Below are 19,185 nucleotides of genomic sequence, written 5' to 3'. Positions count from 1 at the left end.
ACACTTATACACATGCAACACACATACACGTACACATGTAGCACACACACATACACATGCAGCACACACGTACATACACATGTACACACACACGTACGCATAGAGCATACACGTATACAAACACACACGCGCGCACACAGACCCACTTGTCATTGGAACAAAATGAGTCTTTAAGAGGCTTGCTAAAAATGTACAAAGTGTCCTTTGGTTTGGCAAATATGCAAAGTATAGATGCAAATATAGCAAGCTTTGTAAAAAAATGATAAGAGACCACTTATTAAAAAACTGTTGGAGAAGGTTTTTTAATCAAGATTTGTAAAATAACAAGTGAATGCAAATATACAAAGGCTGTTGAAGATGCCATTAGATATATATGACACTTGTTTCATCAACTATTTAGGTATACAAGATAACCACTACTCCCTCAATTCCTAAATATGTGTTTTTAAATATGTGTTTTTAAGAGATTCCATTACAAATTACATAACGTATTTTAAATTATAGATTCATTTATTTTGCTTCGTATGTATTTCGTAGTAAATTTTTTAAAAAGACTTATATTTAGAAATGGAAGAAGTACATCATAAAGTTCTCGCATTGCCTTTTCAAAGGAAAAAATCAGAACTTTTCTGGTTGGATAAAACATAATTTCAGTAGAAGTTTCAAATGGACTCAGGTGAAGAAAATCTAATTTACTACTCCCTGTCCTAAAATATGTCTCTTAAGCTTAGTATAATTTCATACTAGAGCTAGTACAAAGTTTGACTTATTCTAACACGGAGGGAGTAGATGTCAGAGGGTAACGTCCCATCCATCTCCAACGGAACGGGAAACAGGAAAGCAACCATGGTGGCAAAGCAATCAAGGTCAAAGTTCCTGCTAATAATCATGAAAAGGTAATACTACCACGAACAGAGACCATGTGAAGTTCGTGACCTATCACCGAGTTGTGAGGACTGCCTAAGCTCAAAATGTCAATCAATGATCCTCAACTCCTGCATTCTATTTTCTGGCGTTTTGACTGCTGTTCCGACTGCTTCATCCACTCCATGCATTCCTCCATAGTTCCCTCAGGATGCGCAAGCTGCCACTTCACTAGCCGTTGTTGCTGGGAGAAATGTACATCTTTGTGTTAACTAAGAATGCACAGGAACTGGAATGGTTACAGGGGGTTCGTACATACCCATTTTCCAATCAAGGGACCTCCGGACTTGACCTGCATGATCCCCATAATGGCCTTTCCATCAAGCAACGGCTTCATTTTCCATACGCCATCAAGATCTGGTCAAGTAGAACAACAAGGTATAAATCAGGAGGTAGTTATGAGAGGATCACATCAACTATCAGGATCATGATAAGAAACTAAAAAGAGGCATGCAGTAGTCATTAGGTAAGTTCTTTACCAAGGTCAGTTATTGATCGCTCCACACTGTTGTATCTCTCTTTCCTTTTATCTAGTTCATCCTGCTCGCCCGGGGAATCACTGGCATTGCCAACTTCTGGATAGACAAGAGTTGAGATAAACAGTGCCAGACGCCAAAAACCCTTTATTTCACGAAGTATAATTCCTGAAATGCTCGGAAATGTCAGAAATTTTATCCAATAACACAAGGAAATAAGAATACTGCAAACAAATCGATACAATTGATCCACAACCAGCAAGTGCCCTAACAAGTTAAATCAAAAGATATCGTGTACCTAGAATGCCCATATTAAGACCATCAGAAGCTTCAAACTTTTAAGGAACTGACCAATATGAAGGACATTCCAAATTTAAAAATAATGATGGCCAGCACTAACCTGCAAAAACACGTTTCACTAAGTCTGTTGGTATCTCTAGATATTCATCATCCAGCTTCTCTTTCAAAGTTTCCAGATTCTCATTTGACTCCAGGAGAAGAATTAATTCAGCAAACTTTTCACTCGCAACATGTATGTTCACAATCTTTCAACACACAGACAATGAGAAGTTATTTTTTTAATTAAATTACACAGCACATACAAGCATAAACAAATACTTTCGAGATTAGGACTGCTCAATAAACTGTACCGTGTCAGCATCACTAGCTTTCAGCTTTAGAGAATCCCGAATAATATAGCTAACAACTGGAACCTGCAGATGACACAACAGGCCTGTTGAGTACTTCCATAAAACAATAGAGGCAAATGAATGTGATGTGATGATTATCAAGCTGTTTAGTTTGTTACTCCCTCCGATCCACCTCCAAGTAATATGAATCGGAGGGAGTTAACAAATTTACCCACCTCCAAAAGTTTCTTTGTAAATAACATAAACCGTTTTATACCTTGCAAAGAACCCACCGTCTAACCAAAAGTTAAGGTAGACCAATAGACAAAGATTAGCACCTAATGTTCGGCTTCAAATGAAGCTTAACCTATCCAGAAAAATATCTATTTCTATGAAACAAGCAAGTGTACCCAGGTAGACACTATCTATTTTTACGAAACAAGCAAGCGTACCCAGGTTGACACTATCTATTTCTATGAAACAAGCAAGCATACCCAGGTAGACACTTGCAGAGCATTGAAGAATGTCCGCAGGTAGACTACAACAGAAAATTTTGGCTGCTTATGTACATAATGCTTGAATTAGTGAAGAAAGATAATGCACTGAGTTAGATAATCTTATTCCTATGTTTAGTGTAGGAAAAACGGAATATGCTCATGATGCCCCAAGCCAGCCCTCTCAGATCAGTCTAGTTATGAGTTTGTTCACTTACAGCATTGCAGAAAAGTTGATAACTTAGTCAACCAAAGAACATCAAGCGTATACACAGTTTGCCTCCTTAAATAGTTAAATGTATGGATTTAAACAAATCTGGAGGATGCCTGAGTTATGTTACCTTCTTTGATTTTTTGTCCATGTAGAACATATTTCGAACTGGAGTAAATAGCGCGCTGTACAGACAAAGCCGTTGCTGTTCATCCTAAACATCATAGCAAATCTTAAGAGTTGGGAAAACAAAATAACTGATAGAAATATGCAACTTGTATTCCCATGAGGCCATAGGCCGGTATATATACATATACAGGTGTGGAATATATGCAGGGAACCCCTTATACAATGGGATAAGTACGAAAGGTTACATGACTAGATATATACTCTAACAACCCCTCTCAAACTCATGGTGAATGAACAACACTGAGTTTGGAGAGGTAGAAGCCATGCTGTGCTCTAGTCTGGGCCTTCGTCAAAAAATGCGCCAACTATAACTCGGAAGGCACATACTGAAGAGCAATGACCTGATCCTGCACACCAGCACGCACATAGAAAGCATCAACACCAATATGCTTGGTGAGCTCATGCTTCACACGATCCCACGCAATGCTAATAGCACCTGTATTGTCAGATAATAGTATAGTAGATGTAGTGACAGAAACACCAAAATCCTAAAGTAACCACCGTAACCAAGTCACCTCAGCCGTCAAAAGAGCCATAGCTTGCAACTCAGCCTCTGCACTCGAACGAGAAACTACAGTCTGTTTCTTCGTCTTCCAAGCAAATGAGAGAACCACCAAGAAAAACACAATAAGCAGAAAGTGAACGACGATCTGAGGGATCACTAGCCCACGTAGCATCCGAATAAGCCTGAAGCTGTAAAGAACTAGAGCGAGGAAAGAATAGGCGGTGAGAGATCGTGCCCCGAAGATATCGTAGAACACGAAGAAGGTGACTATAGTGAACCAAAGTGGGAGCGGAGACAAAGTGACTCAGAATATGAACCGGATAAGAGATATCCGGACGAGTGACAGCTAGATAGACAAGACTCCCAACAAGATGACGGTAACACGTCGGATCAGGCAAGGGGTCACCATCAGTATCACGAAGGTGAACATTGAACTCCATGGGAGTCTCAACAATGCGCTCATCAGTAAGAGCAGCACGAGCAAGAAGATCCTGAATATACTTTTCCTGAGATATAAAAAAACCATCAAAGGTAGAAGAGACTTCAATCCCAAGAAAGTAGCAAAGAGGTCAAAGATCGGACATAAGAAATTGCTCGCTAAGACGGGCCTTTACAAAGGCAATATACCCGGGGTCATCGCCAATGATGATCATGTCATCGACATACAAAAGAAAAGTACGACCACGAGGTGAAAGATGGACAAACAATGTTGGATCATGAGCACTCGCTGAAAAACCAGTGGCAGTCACCACAAAGGCAAAACGCTCAAACCAGACACGAAAGGCTTGCTCAAGGCCACAGAGAGAGCGGCGAAGATGACATACCATGCCATCAGGAACAGAATATCCAGGTGGTGGCTGCATATATACCTCCTCACGCAGCTCACCATTAAGAAAGGCATTCTTAACATCAAGCTGAGAGACAGACCTGTGGCGTGAAGAGGCCACAACAAGAAGTGTACGAATAGTGGTCATATGGGTCACGGGAACAAAAGTCTCATCGTAATCACGACCATGCTCCTGCTGAAAACCACGAGCCACAAAACGAGCTTTGTAACGATCAAGAGAACCATCGAAGCGAGTCTTAACCTTGTAGACCCACTTACAAGTGATAGGACGGGCACATGGAGGGCGAGAAACAAGATCCCATATACCGGTGCATTCAAGAGCAGCAATCTCCTCTGTCATCGCAAACTGCCGTTCGGGGTAAACAATAGCCTCATGATAAGAAGTCGACTCAAGAACAGCAGCACCAGCGGTTGAAAAAACAAGGTGATCAACAGACGAAAGCGGACGCGAGCCATAGGTAGGCTGAGAGGAGGACGACACATCAATGGACACATCCATATTACGTGAATGACGGGTATAATGCTGAGGAAGAGATGGAAGAATACGAGGAGGAATAGTCGAGATAGAAGTAGGGGGTGGAGACGAAGAAGTCACCGGGGAGGAAGGTGCAGAATCCGGTGACATGCGAGGGGAGGAAACCGTGGGAGATGGTGGTAGCGAATCAGCAAGAGGTGGAGAAGCAGAGTGAGCAGGACGGATAGACAAAGGCTCGACGGGGTTGATAGGTATGTCAAGAAAAGTGAGGAAAGAGATATCCTCCACTAAAAAGGTTGAGGAAGATGGACGCGGGTAGAAGGGACGAGACTCATCAAAAGTCACATCCCAAGAAATACGCATCCGACAACCGATAGGATCCCAACAATGATAGCCCTTATGTTCATCACTATAGCCTAAGAAAACACACTCAACAAACTGAGCGGTCAGTTTGATGCGTTCGCGAGGGGCAAGAAGAACATAGCAAACACAACCAAACAAACGAAGCGTCAAATAATCAGGAGAACGATCGAAAAGACGCTCGAAAGGAAGACCACCCTGTAGAGCAGCGGATGGCTGAAGATTGATGAGATAGGTGGAGGTGAAGACAGCCTCAGCCCAAAAATGAGGCGGGGGAGAGGCGGCGATCATCAATGCACGAGTTGTCTCAAGAAGGTGACGATGCTTACGCTCAGCCACACCATTCTGAGCATGAGCACCAGGACAAGAGAACTGAGAGACAATCCCTTGCTCGGCAAGAACACGCAACATCTTGGAAATAAGAGGGTGTGGTAAGATTGCCTCGACTAGCAACAAAAAGAGGAGTACCATCAGCAGTGAATACATGAACACGAAAATCAAGTGGTCTAAGAGAGGACAAATTGGAAGAATGAGAAGACATATGAAAAGAAGCTCTGGAGTCCAGAACCCACGAGGATGTACCTGACTGTGGTGGTTTCTCAGTGCGGGAAGCATCAGTCACAGAACCTGCAGTACCCGTCGAAGAAGAACCTGAAGCAGCAAGTAGACGCTTAAGCCTCAGAATATCTTGCTCAGTCAAGGCTGTGGCAGACGATGTCGAAGGAGAGTTCCCTGAAGATGAGGATCGTGCCTTACGCATGTGTCGCTTCTTCTGGAAGCACTGAGACTCAACATGCCCATCCATATTGCAGAAGCCACAATGAGGACGAGAGCGACCCTGACCTCCTGTAGGAGTAGGCAAGAGCGGTGGAGCACTGGAGCAGGAAGGAGCCGGTGCAGCAGGCGGTATAGCAGGAACTCGAGCAGCAAGCACAGAGGGAACCTCAAGTAACCCAGCGCCACGTAGGCGAGTCTCCTCAGCACGAATCTCAGAAAGCGCCTCCATGAGAGAGATACAACCACGAGCAAACAACTGAGCACGTCGAGGCTCAAACTCCTTGCAAAGTCGAGATAAAAACTCGTAGACACGATGAAACTCCAAATCAGCCCTAACAGCCTGACAACACTAGCAGGTACGACAACCATCGGTGTGCAGAGAATCAAGCTGACGCCAGATAGCAGAACTCTGTGCATAGAAATCATCAATAGTGGAGTCACCCTGCTGAAGAGCATGCTCCTGACGAACCACGAACAAGTATAAGGCATCACCAAAGGGCTGATAACGCTCACGGAGACGGGTCCACATCTCAAAGACAGTAGGGAGGCCCAAAAACTCAAGGGCAGACTGAGGCAGAACACTGGCAGTAAGAACAGCGGCAGCTCGGGCATCATCATCAAGCCATTGAGTATAAGCAGACAAGGCCTCGTGATAGGTAGAAAGAGCCTCCTCATAAGCCAAAAACTGCTCATCATAAGCACGAATGGCAGCCTCATCAGCAAGCTTAGCGGCATCCTTCGTAGCCTGATTAGCATCCACGGCAAGAACTAGTGGCATCGGCAGAGTGGGAGCCACAGGAGAAACTGGGCACGGTGGACTGAGAACCTCACCAGAAAGAACGCCCCAAAGACGAAGCCCACGCATGTGAATGCGCATGAACCCAGCAAACTCGATGTAGTTGGTACCATCAAAAATCAACTGACAGCAAGAAACTACAACGTAGCCCGATGAGGAAGACATTTTTTTGGCCAACAGGCAACCAGGCAGCAGTGCTCACGCGTGAGGATCGGGCCGCAAACCAGAACCGCACAGGAATCTACCAGGAGCGCTGCAGCAAAGTTCAGCGGCAGGAACCGGTGCGGGCAGTGGAGAGCTGCAGCAGCAGCGAGATCCGACGAGATTGGCGGGGAGTTGCAGCAGCAGCGAGTTCCGACGAGGACAGCGGCTGCCGCGGAGGACCGTGGCGAGGGCGCGGGGGCAGCGTTAGACCGGCGCGGCGGAGGACCGGCGAGGGCGCGGGGTGGCGGAGATCCAACGACGAGGAGGCGTGGAACGGGGCAGAGCACGAGCCCTGTGTAGACAGGGACACGGGCAGAAGCTGCAGGCGCGAGCATCGGCAAGAGAGAGAAAAAGCACGACGCGGCCGGCACAAGAACTGGATCGGAAAAAGCACGAGTTGCGCGTGCGAAAAAAACCCTAGGGCTCTGATACCATGATAGGAATATGCAACTTGTATTCCCATGAGGCCTGTTACAGTATATGTGGATTGCACTAGCCATTTCCATCAGTTCGGACTTTTGGTTGCGTTGGCTAGTGCATGAAGCTTAACATGGTATCAGAGCTAAGGTCTTAGTTCAAGTCCTGGCTTTCGCAATTTATTTAAAAAATTGCTGGTAGCCCCCCTTTGTGTCCACGTAGAGACCTCTTAAGTCATACGTGAGTTTCGCGCATCGTCGCTCTCTTCCGGTTGCACGTGTTGACTTGTCACACGTGAGAGGGGGTGTTACAGTATATGAGAGGGGGTGTTACAGTATATGTGGATTGCACTAGCCCTTTCCATCAGTTCGGACTTTTGGTTGCACTGGCTAGTGCATAAAGCTTAACAAGGCCATATAGGCCGGTATATATACATGTACAATTGTGGAATATATGCTAGGAACCCCTTATACAATGGGATAAGTACGAAAGGTTACATGACTATATATATACTCTAACAATAACATCCACAAAAATCAAGTATGTCTTGGTAGCCATTGCACATAACTTCTATCATAGATTTTCTGAATTACAGTACTATACTAAATTCACTATAATACTGCAATGGATCTATAGAGAGAGATTTGAATGATGAAGAGCAATATTTTGTACTCCCAGCTGTCATGGCTCCATCAGGTTCAAAAACACTCTATAGATGCCGTAAGAATCCATTACTGTTACAGAGAAGAATCAGGATAGTGTTGGTTTGTTATAAATTATTTCGAGGTTACTTGAGTTTTACTTTCGGCCATATGCATTTCAACGTCAACACAGGAAACGGCTAAAAATAACATATCATGCAAGAAATATGATTTTAGGGGTGTTATTTAACAAGATATATGATGAAAACTCGCAGACCTGTGACTTGGAATCAGAACCACCACTGAACACAGAACGGCCAATAGAATGTGCAAGATTCCATGCTGCTTCAAGATGTGAAACACAAAGCCTGAACCAACAGAATATACGAGCTATTGGAAACAAATAGACAAGTGCATACTAATTTGTACTCCCTCCGTCCGAAATTATTTGTCGCACAAATGTATAAAAATGAATGTATCTAGAACTAAAATACATTTAGATACATTCCTCCTTATGACAAGTATTTTCGGACGGAGGGAGTAGAAGTCTCCAGGTCAAAAAATCTGAAGTGTAACTGACATATAGTTAGGTACCTGCATATTGCATGTAGTCCAAACATACACAATAGCATATTAGAACAGATACATACCAATCATGTTTGTCAAAAACTGGAGGCCCTAGTTTCTCAGGAAAAGCAAAAACAACATAAAACAATCCCAAGTCACGGATATAACGCATTGCATTGACAGGGTGTTTGTCTGACATCATGAGGTCTACCTGCACAATATGCAAACTACAATATTAGTGACCTAGGGATTTGCTTGGTGTCACTCAATACACAATGGCAAAATTTCGTTACTTATACAAAAAAACAGGAAGAAGCAAAAGGAAACATCGGTTGACAATTAGTGTAGAAATCAGACCTCATGACCAATTCGTTCTCTGCTAATCTTGCTTCCAAGTTCAGACTTCACCTTTTCATCAGAAGCAGCTTCTTTCAAATCTACAGCTAATGTAAAGCTGAATCTAGCAGCTGCCAGAGATGAATATTAGCATACACAAAGAAAAGAAAAAACCAATCCAAGTCACTATCACACCCTTTAATTATATTTATACGTCATAGCAGGCATTTGCACAAGCAAGTAAGTGGCTACGAATTGATTACTGATGAACACATGGGTAAGATTTCAACTTACGAAATCAGACCTCATGACCAATTCGTTCTTCTCCTTGGCCACCATGCGCTGGCTCAACGGCGAGCACATCCTCTGCTCGCCCCGTTTTGCCCTCTCTCTGCGGCCATGGTGCAAGCTGGCACATGCCAACGCCGACGACCTCGGGTACCGCGTGGAGCTGGAGCTCCGCGGCATCCCCGCCCACGCGTGGCATCTCTCCACGGCCGAGCACGTCCTGGGATCGAGTTGCTGGATTGAACGGCTGCACCCCCGCACGCGTTCGCGCGACGACCTCGCCGTCTTCCGCCTCTCCGGCCACGCACACGATCCCGCTGACATCCGGCGTGTTGTGGTGCTGGCTCTCGTCGAGCAGCTTCCTGCTCGCGTGCCCTCGAAAGCTCCCGCCATCAGGACTCTGCCCTACCCCATCACGATCGAGCTCACCATGGCGGAGCGGATCAGGCCGCGCCAGACGATCCTCAGGCGGCCGGAGGACCTGACGGGGACGACGCGGGCGAGGGCAGGAGGCGCGGCCAGGGCCATGGCCAAGGCCCACCCCAGGACGCGCGCGCCGACGCGGTCGCAAGCGCAGGCGCGCCGACGAGGCTCCGGCCGGCCGCGCGGATGGCATGGCCATCGACGCGCCGGCCTGGCGTGTGCGCCGCCCCGGCCGTGCTGATGGTACTACCACGACGGCTTCCTGGCCTGTTGCGGCGGCGCCGCCGAAAGGCTCTCGTCCTGCTAGGCTAGGCATGCTGGCCTGGCCCAGGCCGCAGGGGCCCACAGGCCTCCGTCAGCGCGTCAACAAAGGCACGAGGGACCGCGTCATCAGCCTGCAAAAGGGAGCTTCGTCGGGGGCCCACGCGCACCTACCTGCGCAACCCTCGGACAGCGTCAGGGCGGCTCCTGCTTCGGCGACAGCTGGCGAGCCGCGGTTGGCTGGCAACGCCCAAATACCCCCTGCCGTTTCAAATCCGCGCGCCCCCACCACCACCGAGGCGGATGTGCTCGGGACCGCACGCCCCCGCGCCCCCCTCATGCCGGAAGTGGATGCGATCGGGGCCACCTCTGCGTCGGCTGAGCTCGCGTTCACCAGCCAAGTCCCTGATTCCCAGCCAGACGACCCCACCACGCCAGTCACGCCTGCCGCTTGGTCGGGCCAAAGTTGCGCCACGATCACCCCTGCGGCGCGGGACCCGCCTGGCGTCTTGGATCAGACGCCGCGGACCACCGCGGGCACCGCTTTGGCACGCGCGGGAAACCAGGAAACCGTTGCCGCCGCGCCGGATTTGGCTATTGGGCCCCTGCCCACGAGTCAGCCCGCTACAGGGACGCCCCCTGTCGAGCAGGCCTCCCCCGAGCCAGCCTCGCCTGAGCCCCCCACCATTGGGCTCCCTCCAGCAGCGAATGGCGAGGACACTTGCCGCCCCGGCCCATCACCGATCACCATTCTGCAGCGGCCCGCACGTAGCGATCCTGATGGCGCCCCTGATGCCGCGTCGCGCGTGCCTGCATCGAACAGATTTGCCTCGCCCCCGATCACCTTGCGACGGCCGCGCAGCCAGCCAGCCACAGGCCCCCCCTCCTGGACGCTGGGACAGTTCCTGTAAGCAGCCACGAAGCAACTAAATGCCACCCTGCCATCCCCTGGGAAGAGATCGCGGCCCCCTCTGAACTTCAGTCCCCGGCGGGGACGATCCGCTGCCACACACACGGCTGCTGCAACACCGCCAAGGGCCGGGAGGCGAGCCCAAGTGTAGATTTTGCGCACCCTCGGCATCGTCGGCATCAACCAGCCCATCTCCGCCGCCGAGATGAAGACCTACGACGACCTGTTCGCCACGCCGCTCCAACTGTCGGTCCTGCAGGCTATTGCGTCCCTTGTCGACAGGGAGATCCCGGCATGCTTGACTGCTGTGCCCAACGATGTTGCCACCTGCGCGAGTTAGCGGCGCCGCTCGTCACCCGTCGACCCCTTGCTCATGGATCACGGCTTGCAAACTGTTGTGTGGAATGTTAGAGGCCTTAACTCGCGCGCTAGGCGCTGCGCTATTCGATCGCCTCTCTGTACCACCCGCGCGTCCATTGTATGTCTCCAAGAAACTAAGATGGCTTTGATCTCGTCGTCTGTTGTGCTGGAAATGCTGGGGTCCGAATTTGATGGGTCCACATACCTCCCGGCCGATGGCACGCGTGGTGGCATCCTCCTCGCCTGGAAAACCAGGGCTGTCACGCTTTCTGACCTCCTGTTCACGCAGCACGCGGTGACTGCGAAGGTGCGCGCGCCCAATGGCAACCCCTGGTGGCTCACCACGGTCTACGGACCCCAAAGTGACCAGGACAAGTTGTTGTTCCTGCAGGAGTTGCGCGACATTCGCGCCACCAGCCCAGGCCTGTGGATGTTGTGCGGGGACTTCAACTTGATATGTCGTGCCTCGGACAAAAGCTCGGGCAATGTGAACCATCGCATGATGGGTAGGTTCCGCCGCGTCATCAACGACCTAGCTCTGAAGGAGGTTTATCTCAATGGGCGTCGCTTCACGTGGTCCAATGAGCAATCCCCTCCTACGCTCGTGCGCCTTGACCGGGTGCCCTGCACCGCAGAGGCGCAGACTGGGAGGACAGCCATGGCGAGTGCCACCTCCGTTGCCTGGCATCCGTCGTATCTGATCATTGTCCTCTGCTTCTGGACTGCTCGCCCATGCCCTCGGCTCACAAACGCTTCCACTTCGAGGAGTTCTGGATGCGTCTCGACAGCTTCCACGACACGGTAGCCGCGGCCTGGGGCTTGGTGTCCGACCCAGACCCTTTCAGGCGGCTGGTCAGGCGCCTGCAGGCCACGGGCCGCGCTCTCACGAGCTGGAGCGCCAAGTCCACGGGCAACATCAGGGACAAGCTCGCCATCTCCCGCGAGTTAATCCTACGCTTTGACCAGGCGATGGAGATTCGCATGCTCACCCCCCCGGAAGACTGGCTGCGCAAGCAGATCAAGATGTCCTATCTTGGCTTGGCCTCGCTTGAGCGTATGATCGCCCGGCAGCGTGCTCGCCTATCTTCCTTCTCGGACGGCGACGCGAACACGAGCTTCTTCCACAGGCAATGCACATATCGTCGGCAGAAGAACAGAGTGTACAGCCTGCTTGTCGATGGGCAGATGCTCAGCGAGCATGAGGAGATGGCCCAGGCGGCCTTTGCTCACTTTGACGGGCTGCTAGGCACAGCGCTCGACCGTGCCCACACATTGGACCTCGAGCACCTCATTACGCCCGCTGACCTGACGAGCCTCGAGGTGCCGTTCATCCCTGAGGAGATTTGGGAGGCTGTGAGGCGCATGCCCGCGCACAAGGCGCCGGGGCCGGACGGCTTCACCGCGGAGTTCTTGCGTGCATGCTGGAGCACCATTAAGCAGGACATAGTTGAGGTCTTTGAGTTGCTCTATGCGCTGAGGGGGCGCAGATTCCACAAGCTCAACCAAGCGCTGCTTACCTTACTGCCAAAGTGCGCCGATGCCCACAGGCTTAGCGACTATCGGCCGATCTGCCTGATACATATTGTGGCTAAGCTCTTCGCGAAGGTCCTCTCCTTGCGCTTGGCCCCGATGCTCGACGGCCTGGTGAGCCGCTACCAGAATGCATTCATCGCCAGACGCACTCTCCACGACAACTTCATCCTAGTCCGGCAATCCCTCAAGCTACTGCACCAACTGGGTGCACCAAGGATCATGCTCAAGCTCGACCTCACCCGGGCCTTCGACTCCATATCCTGGCTCTTCCTCTTCGAGATCTTGCGCCAATATGGGTTCGGAGTGAGGTTCCGGGAGTGGCTGGCCATCCTCCTCTCATCGGCCAGCACCCGAGTCCTGCTCAATGGAGTGCCTGGACCCCCGATCTGGCACCGCCGTGGGTTGAGCCAAGGCGACTCGACATCTCCGCAGCTATTCGTCCTGGCCGTCGACACGCTCAGCCGCCTCATGCAACGGGCGCTCCAGACCGGCATTCTCCGGAGCCTCCACCCTCGACGTGATATCCCGGCTATCTCGCTATACGCCGATGACGTGATGTTGTTCTGTCACGCCTCGACCGACGAGGTCCTTGCTGTGAAGGGCATCTTAGGGGTCTTCGGTTCCGCCTCTGGCCTGCACGTGAACTACGCCAAGAGCTCTGCTACGGGATTGCATGGAGATGAGTCGACTGTCGACTCGCTAGAGATTCTTGGCTGCCAGACGGCGGACCTGCCCATCACATATCTGGGCATCCCCCTCTCCACGCGCCGCCCCTCCGCGGCCCAGATGCAACCACTAGTTGACAAGGTGGCCGGCCGCCTCCCATCATGGAAGGCGTGGCTCATGAACAAGGCCGGGCGGCTGGCGCTCGTCAAGTCTGTGCTCAACGCCATCCCCATCCACCAAATGCTCGCCCTCGCCCCTCCGAAGAAAACCCTGAAGCAGCTCGAGAAGATTCAGCGTGGGTTCCTCTGGGCCAGGCGCAAGGCCGCCCACGGAGGGCACTGTCACGTGAACTGGCGCCGGGTATGCCGGTCGATTGAGTACGGCGGCCTGGGAGTCCGCGACCTCGAGCGCACAAGGCTCGCTCTTAGGCTCAGATGGTTATGGTTGTCGCGGACGGACACTAGCCGTGCCTGGCATGGTCTGGACCTGCAGTTCACCCCCGAGGAGCACGGCCTTTTCGACACCTCTACCACCATGCAGCTCGGGGACGGAACGACGACACTTTTCTGGGAGGACCGTTGGCTCCTCGGCCTATCCATCCGTGAGCACGCGCCCTCGCTGTACATGTGCATCCCCAAAAATCGCAGGAAATCTCGGACGGTGGCGGAGGGCATTGACGGCAATGCTTGGGCGCGGGATATCCACGGCACCCTTGGCCTACAGGAGATTGGGCAGTACCTCCAAATATGGTTGCTGGTGTCCCGCACCACCCTCTCCTCATAGCCGGACAAGCTATCATGGAAGTGGACAGCCAGCGGCAACTACACAGCCAGGTCTTGTTACCAAGCCACCTTCCACGGATCCATCACTTGCCGTTCGTGGAAGCTGATTTGGAAGGGTTGGGCCCCGTCGAAGGTCAAGTTCTTCCATTGGCTCGCCAATTAGGACCGTTGCTGGACTGTTGAGCGCCTTGCCCGCCATGGCCTCACACACCACCCTCGGTGCCTCCTCTGCGACCAAGAACCGGAGACGATACAGCACCTGCTACTCACTTGCCCATTCGCGAAGCAGACCTGGCACGGGATCATGTCCTGGCTACGCCTCCCGACTCCGGTGCCTGACCAGGACGCCACGCTCCAGGACTGGTGGCTGCGGGCTCGCAATGCCACGCCACCCCCGCTCCGCAAAGCGCTGGCCTCGGTAGCACTCCTTGTGCCTTGGATGATCTGGAAGCATAGGAACGCGTGTGTTTTTTACCATGTAACCCCATCGCTAGTTGAGCTCGCTGATGCGATCAAGGATGAGTCCAGGAGTTGGGCTAAGGCAGGGGCCAAAGGTCTTAGGGTCACCCTACCATCCTCCTGGGACGTTCATTGATCCATTTGTAACACCGTTGTACTAGCCTCTTAGGAGGATGTTTTCCCCCTCTTTCCAATGCAATGAAACGCAAAAGGCTTTTGCATTTTCTCGAAAAAAGATTTCAACTTATCAAAGAGAGTAACACTTTATAATGTTTTCAGCTAAGATTACGTAAGTTGAAATGTCTTGAAGTTAAGATGCTAAAACTTATTAGCAAGTCAAACTTATCATGAACACCTCTAAAATCATAAAAGTATAGAAAGTACTAGTACTCATAATATCATAATAAAATTAGAAAAGATCAACCGAACTATTTGAGATTGATCACAGGACATACCAAACCGAATAGCTCTAAGAACCCTGAGGGGGTCATCCAGAAAAGTTGACTTGGCAGGTAAAGGTGTATCGATGAGGCCCTTCTTCAGATCTTCAAGACCTTCACGTAGTATGGGATCACCACGAGTTTATAAAATGGTCACCATGAGTACATAACAGCGAAAATTTATAAAATGATGACATCGGTTTAGGAACTAGTAATAGCAAAGAAACTCACCTCTTCCAGTTAAATCTTCCACTAATTTAGTGTTGATATTGAAGAATAAGCTGTCGAAGTTTGGATTTTAGAAAAACTAAATAGGAAATAAGTTAAACCTTGAAATCAACATTGTACCAATGGAAGCATGACATTACAGAATACCATACTCATTTTGAAAAGAAATCACATGGCATTACCTATTGATTGTTAGGTCCCTGCGGAGTGCATCTTCTTTGGCTGTTCCAATCTCCTGCACATTATAAAGCATGGGATAGCTGTAAATTGATTGCGCCACGCGACAGATTATCAAGAGTAAAGAGATGAATACGAAACAAAGAAGTTGCAAATACTGAGCCACCAAAAATAAGTGTATCAAATTACAAGTGAATCAACATATATTTTAGTAGTTTGCCACGTCGAAAATACACACTGCAAAGTAAAAGACTTTGAAAAAGATAAATACATGCAAAGAGATAATGTTTGTGCATAAGCTCAACAAAATGAGTACAAGAAGTAATGTTAAATGCATGTGCATACCACAGTAGGAATACGACTGTTTTCAGCGTACTTTTCGGACCTCAAGTTGACAAAGTCAATCCATATGTCATATATAAGCATTCTTGCAGTTTCCAAGTGCTTGGATTGATCAGGGTTGCTGCCAAAAAAGAAGGTATAAATGGTCGCAACTACATGATAAAATGCAAGGAACATATACATAGTACTCTATTTGCATTGAACTGCGACGATTTCCTTTGTTCCCATGCATACGCAATTGACCTCAAAAAAATATTGTATAAAAGCATAAAGAAAATGCACCCACCCACCCGCCACCCCCAGCCCCAAACACACACATACGCCCCAGCCCATGCTATAAGCACACATAGGTGAGTGCACATGCAGCCCTGCCACAACTAATTCTCTCGAGGGCCAGAGAAGTAACCCGGTTCGAAAAAGAATTATCATGAGTGCCAGAGTCACCCAAGCACGAGGGAGGCAATCAGAACACAACACGGGAATACAAAATCAAACTACCTAGTAACAATGGATATCAGCCAACAAAAAGCTCCTGAAATTATATTAGGAGTGTCAGAGTTAGAGTAATGAAAATTTCATACCACTGGATAACTCCGATTCCTTTCTGCTCTTCACCCATGAATTTTGAGTACTCATTTACTCTCTCACAGAAATTTTGGCCCGTCATATTATCAAGTGCAATATCAATATCAGCAGAGTCTTTCCCCAATAGCTGCCAAGAATATGTCAAAGCAACAGTTAAGTCCCAACAATACCAAACCATCATTCCATAAAATATAAGCAGTGTTAATTCTTTCCTTCTTGCAAAGAGATGGAAGTTCATGGTATGATCCTAGTCCTCCAGAATCTCCAATGATTTCTAGTCAGCTCATAGCAAGCATCGTGCAATTATTTAATACAAAATGCAATATTCAAATAGCACCACCCAATATAAAAATCCAAAATGAACATGTCGCTGAGGAAATTCTGCACTTCTCTACTCTTTACGAGGAAACAGTTAGCTATCCTATTTTAATTGCCCATAATTAGCTTCACCCCACCCCCAAATTTTCGTCCCACTAGCTCATATTTGCTCTTGGATGGGCAAGTCTCAAGAAAAATAGGGAGCAACCGCAGTCTTCCCACTCGACCACCCCCTTCCTGCCCAACCCCTATGTCGGCAATCCCCGGTATGGAAAGATCCACCGGGGGCAGCCCATTCCAAGCCGCAAGCTCTGAAACGCCGGCCTCAAGGGAAGCCATCCACCCCTAATGGTCGTTTGGATGGACAAAAAAATGCAAATACCACAAAGAAGAATGGAGGTGTTGGAGCATACAAGAGCTCATTGCGATGGTAAAGGTGAAGAGGGCATTGGTGGCCGAAAGGAAGGAGGAGAAGATAAGTTGTTTCTACGAGATAAAAAAAACTAGACCAGTAGGGAGAGGAAAGTGTGAGACACACGTCCAAACCAAGGTTCGAACCCGCACCTGCTGTGAGGCGCCACTGCGCTCTGGCCACTGGGCTATGAGTCCATCCACTTGTTTCTATGAGATAAAGATGATGGAGGAGGGGGTGGAAGGCAAAGGCGGCGACCGAAAGAAAGGCTCGAGCGGAGGGGGAAAGGATTCAAATTGAGGAGCACAGGCTTGCATTGGAGGCCAAGGGAAAAAAGAACAAGAGGGTGGGCCAGGAGCGTGCTATAATGTTCACGGATCCAAGCAAGATGGGCGAGAGGGCGAGAAAATACTGGGAGCAATCTCGTGGGGACATCTTGGCTAAGTCATTTGGTGGTGGTAGCAGCAATGTTGGAGGCGGCGACAATGGTGGCGCCGGCGGTGCTGGTGCAAGTGCATGAGCCCCTTATGAGCTATGAAGACTTTTAATACACCACGTGTTTGGTGGCTTTTTGGGATGCATTTGTTCATTCGGTTCCTTTTGGCACAAGTTATGGTAATGTTTTAATTGTTTGTTGGATCAGATGAAGTTTATTTATGCTCGTAATATAATCATGATGTGGTGTGTAAGAATTGTTTCATGTTTCTATTGAAATGTAGTGCATTAATCTGGATTGTTTGCGCAAATGTTTGGATGAATTAACAAAAAAAAATGTGTGTAACGGGGAAGGGGATTAAGTTTTGGGATGGGTTAATTGACCAAAATTTTAATTCCCTAAAAAAGGGAAATTGGCTAGAGACGCCCTAATCTACATCATTCAACAATCTCTTCCCAGACAAATTCTCATACGCAGGAAAGCAATGCGACATGAATATTAAAGATTTCCAAACATATCATGCGAGCGACAAGAAACCACGCCATAAACCTACAAATTAAACTCATCAAGCTTTTCAATTAAGCTCACCTTGTCCCGGACCCATCCCCCGGCGACGCGGAGCTGGGTGCCGAGCCCGAAGTGGCGGACGACGTCCAGCAGCCTAGCGAAGATCCGCTCCTCCTCCTCTGTCAGCTCCACGCTCTCCCTAACCTCCACGCTCCGCTGGTGCGTCCCCGCCGCCATGCCCGACACACCGGTGAAGGCGCGGATAGGGATACTGAAGAAACTAGAGGCTCTATGTGGGACGCCGGCGGCAGTTGTTCGAAAGTGCAGAGGCCTTGACGTGTGGCGGCGGCGGAGAGGGGAAAGGAGGAGTAGGCTGCCGCGAGGTGGGAGAAGGAGGCGGAGAGACATGCGGCGGGTTTGCTACCCCGGACCGGAAGGCATTCGTGCCCTCTGCGCCCGCTCGCTCGGTTACACTACCACGGCCAATCGGCCATGACCTCGAAACAGCCGTTTGATAAGATGCAAGATACATCAACAGTCCTGATTTGGCGAAGGCAAAACACGAACAGGCAAAGAAAAAAAAACAATGATTCTAATCGTCACGTCGGATCAGATTTTAATGATGGCTCGTGGGTAACATATTACTTCGCGAGTGAGCAATTGTCGTAATCCTCTCATCGTACAAGTGATGTATTGTGAAATTTGAATCTGGATTTTCTCATGCTTTTCCGAGCTTCCAATCAAGTTGATGCCTTCATGGGTTGTCCCAATCGCCCCCATCGTTGCTCGCCACAGCACGCAGACGAGGTGAGAAACAGCACACGAACAACATCGTCAATAAGCACGCCGATGAGGTCACCTCTCCCCGTCTCCATGTGTCTGCTCGTCACCAGTTGTCATGGCCGCTCGAACGTGCATGCCGAAGCTCTCTGTCCACTTCCGCAACACCACTGATGTTGCAAAAAACAAATGTACAACAATGCTGCAAAAATATCCGCAACAAGATCTATGTTGCAAAAAAAACTATAACAAGACCTTTGTTGCAAAAAAAAATCTGCAACATAACTCTTGTTGCACAAAAATTCCACAACACAAATTTATGTTATAAATATTTTTACAACAAGATATATGTTGCAAAGTAGCAAAAGTACGTCCACCCACTAGACATGTGTCATATCCAATGACTCTTGCGGCGGTTGATCTTTTAAAA

At 49.3% G+C, this 19,185-nt stretch overlaps 1 protein-coding gene across 2 annotated transcripts; it reads right to left on the bottom strand.

Moving 5' to 3' along the window:
• Positions 1-602: 602 nt before the first annotated feature.
• On the bottom strand, positions 603-18,455 carry LOC123396517 (tRNA nucleotidyltransferase cca2). 2 transcript variants are annotated; one of them, XM_045091433.1, is made up of 15 exons: positions 18,057-18,455; positions 16,299-16,429; positions 15,721-15,838; positions 15,381-15,433; positions 15,202-15,251; positions 14,986-15,084; positions 8,870-8,979; positions 8,596-8,723; positions 8,223-8,313; positions 2,865-2,948; positions 2,051-2,113; positions 1,801-1,945; positions 1,404-1,568; positions 1,184-1,281; positions 603-1,108 (listed from the first exon to the last, which is right to left on the bottom strand). In XM_045091433.1, the coding sequence occupies exons 1-15, from the start codon at positions 18,381-18,383 to the stop codon at positions 989-991; spliced, it is 1,782 nt and encodes a 593-aa protein (XP_044947368.1). In that variant the 5' UTR covers positions 18,384-18,455; the 3' UTR covers positions 603-988. The 2 variants fall into 2 exon arrangements, with proteins under 2 accessions (XP_044947368.1, XP_044947369.1); XM_045091434.1 differs by having other exon boundaries at positions 8,870-8,955; positions 18,057-18,454.
• Between the last annotated feature and the right edge of the window lie 730 nt (positions 18,456-19,185).

The sequence above is a fragment of the Hordeum vulgare genome, chromosome 5H (assembly GCF_904849725.1).
Source record: "Hordeum vulgare subsp. vulgare chromosome 5H, MorexV3_pseudomolecules_assembly, whole genome shotgun sequence".
Lineage (NCBI taxonomy): Eukaryota > Viridiplantae > Streptophyta > Magnoliopsida > Poales > Poaceae > Hordeum > Hordeum vulgare.
Note: the sequence above shows the minus strand (reverse complement) of the source record. Positions and strands in the feature narration are given on the sequence as shown.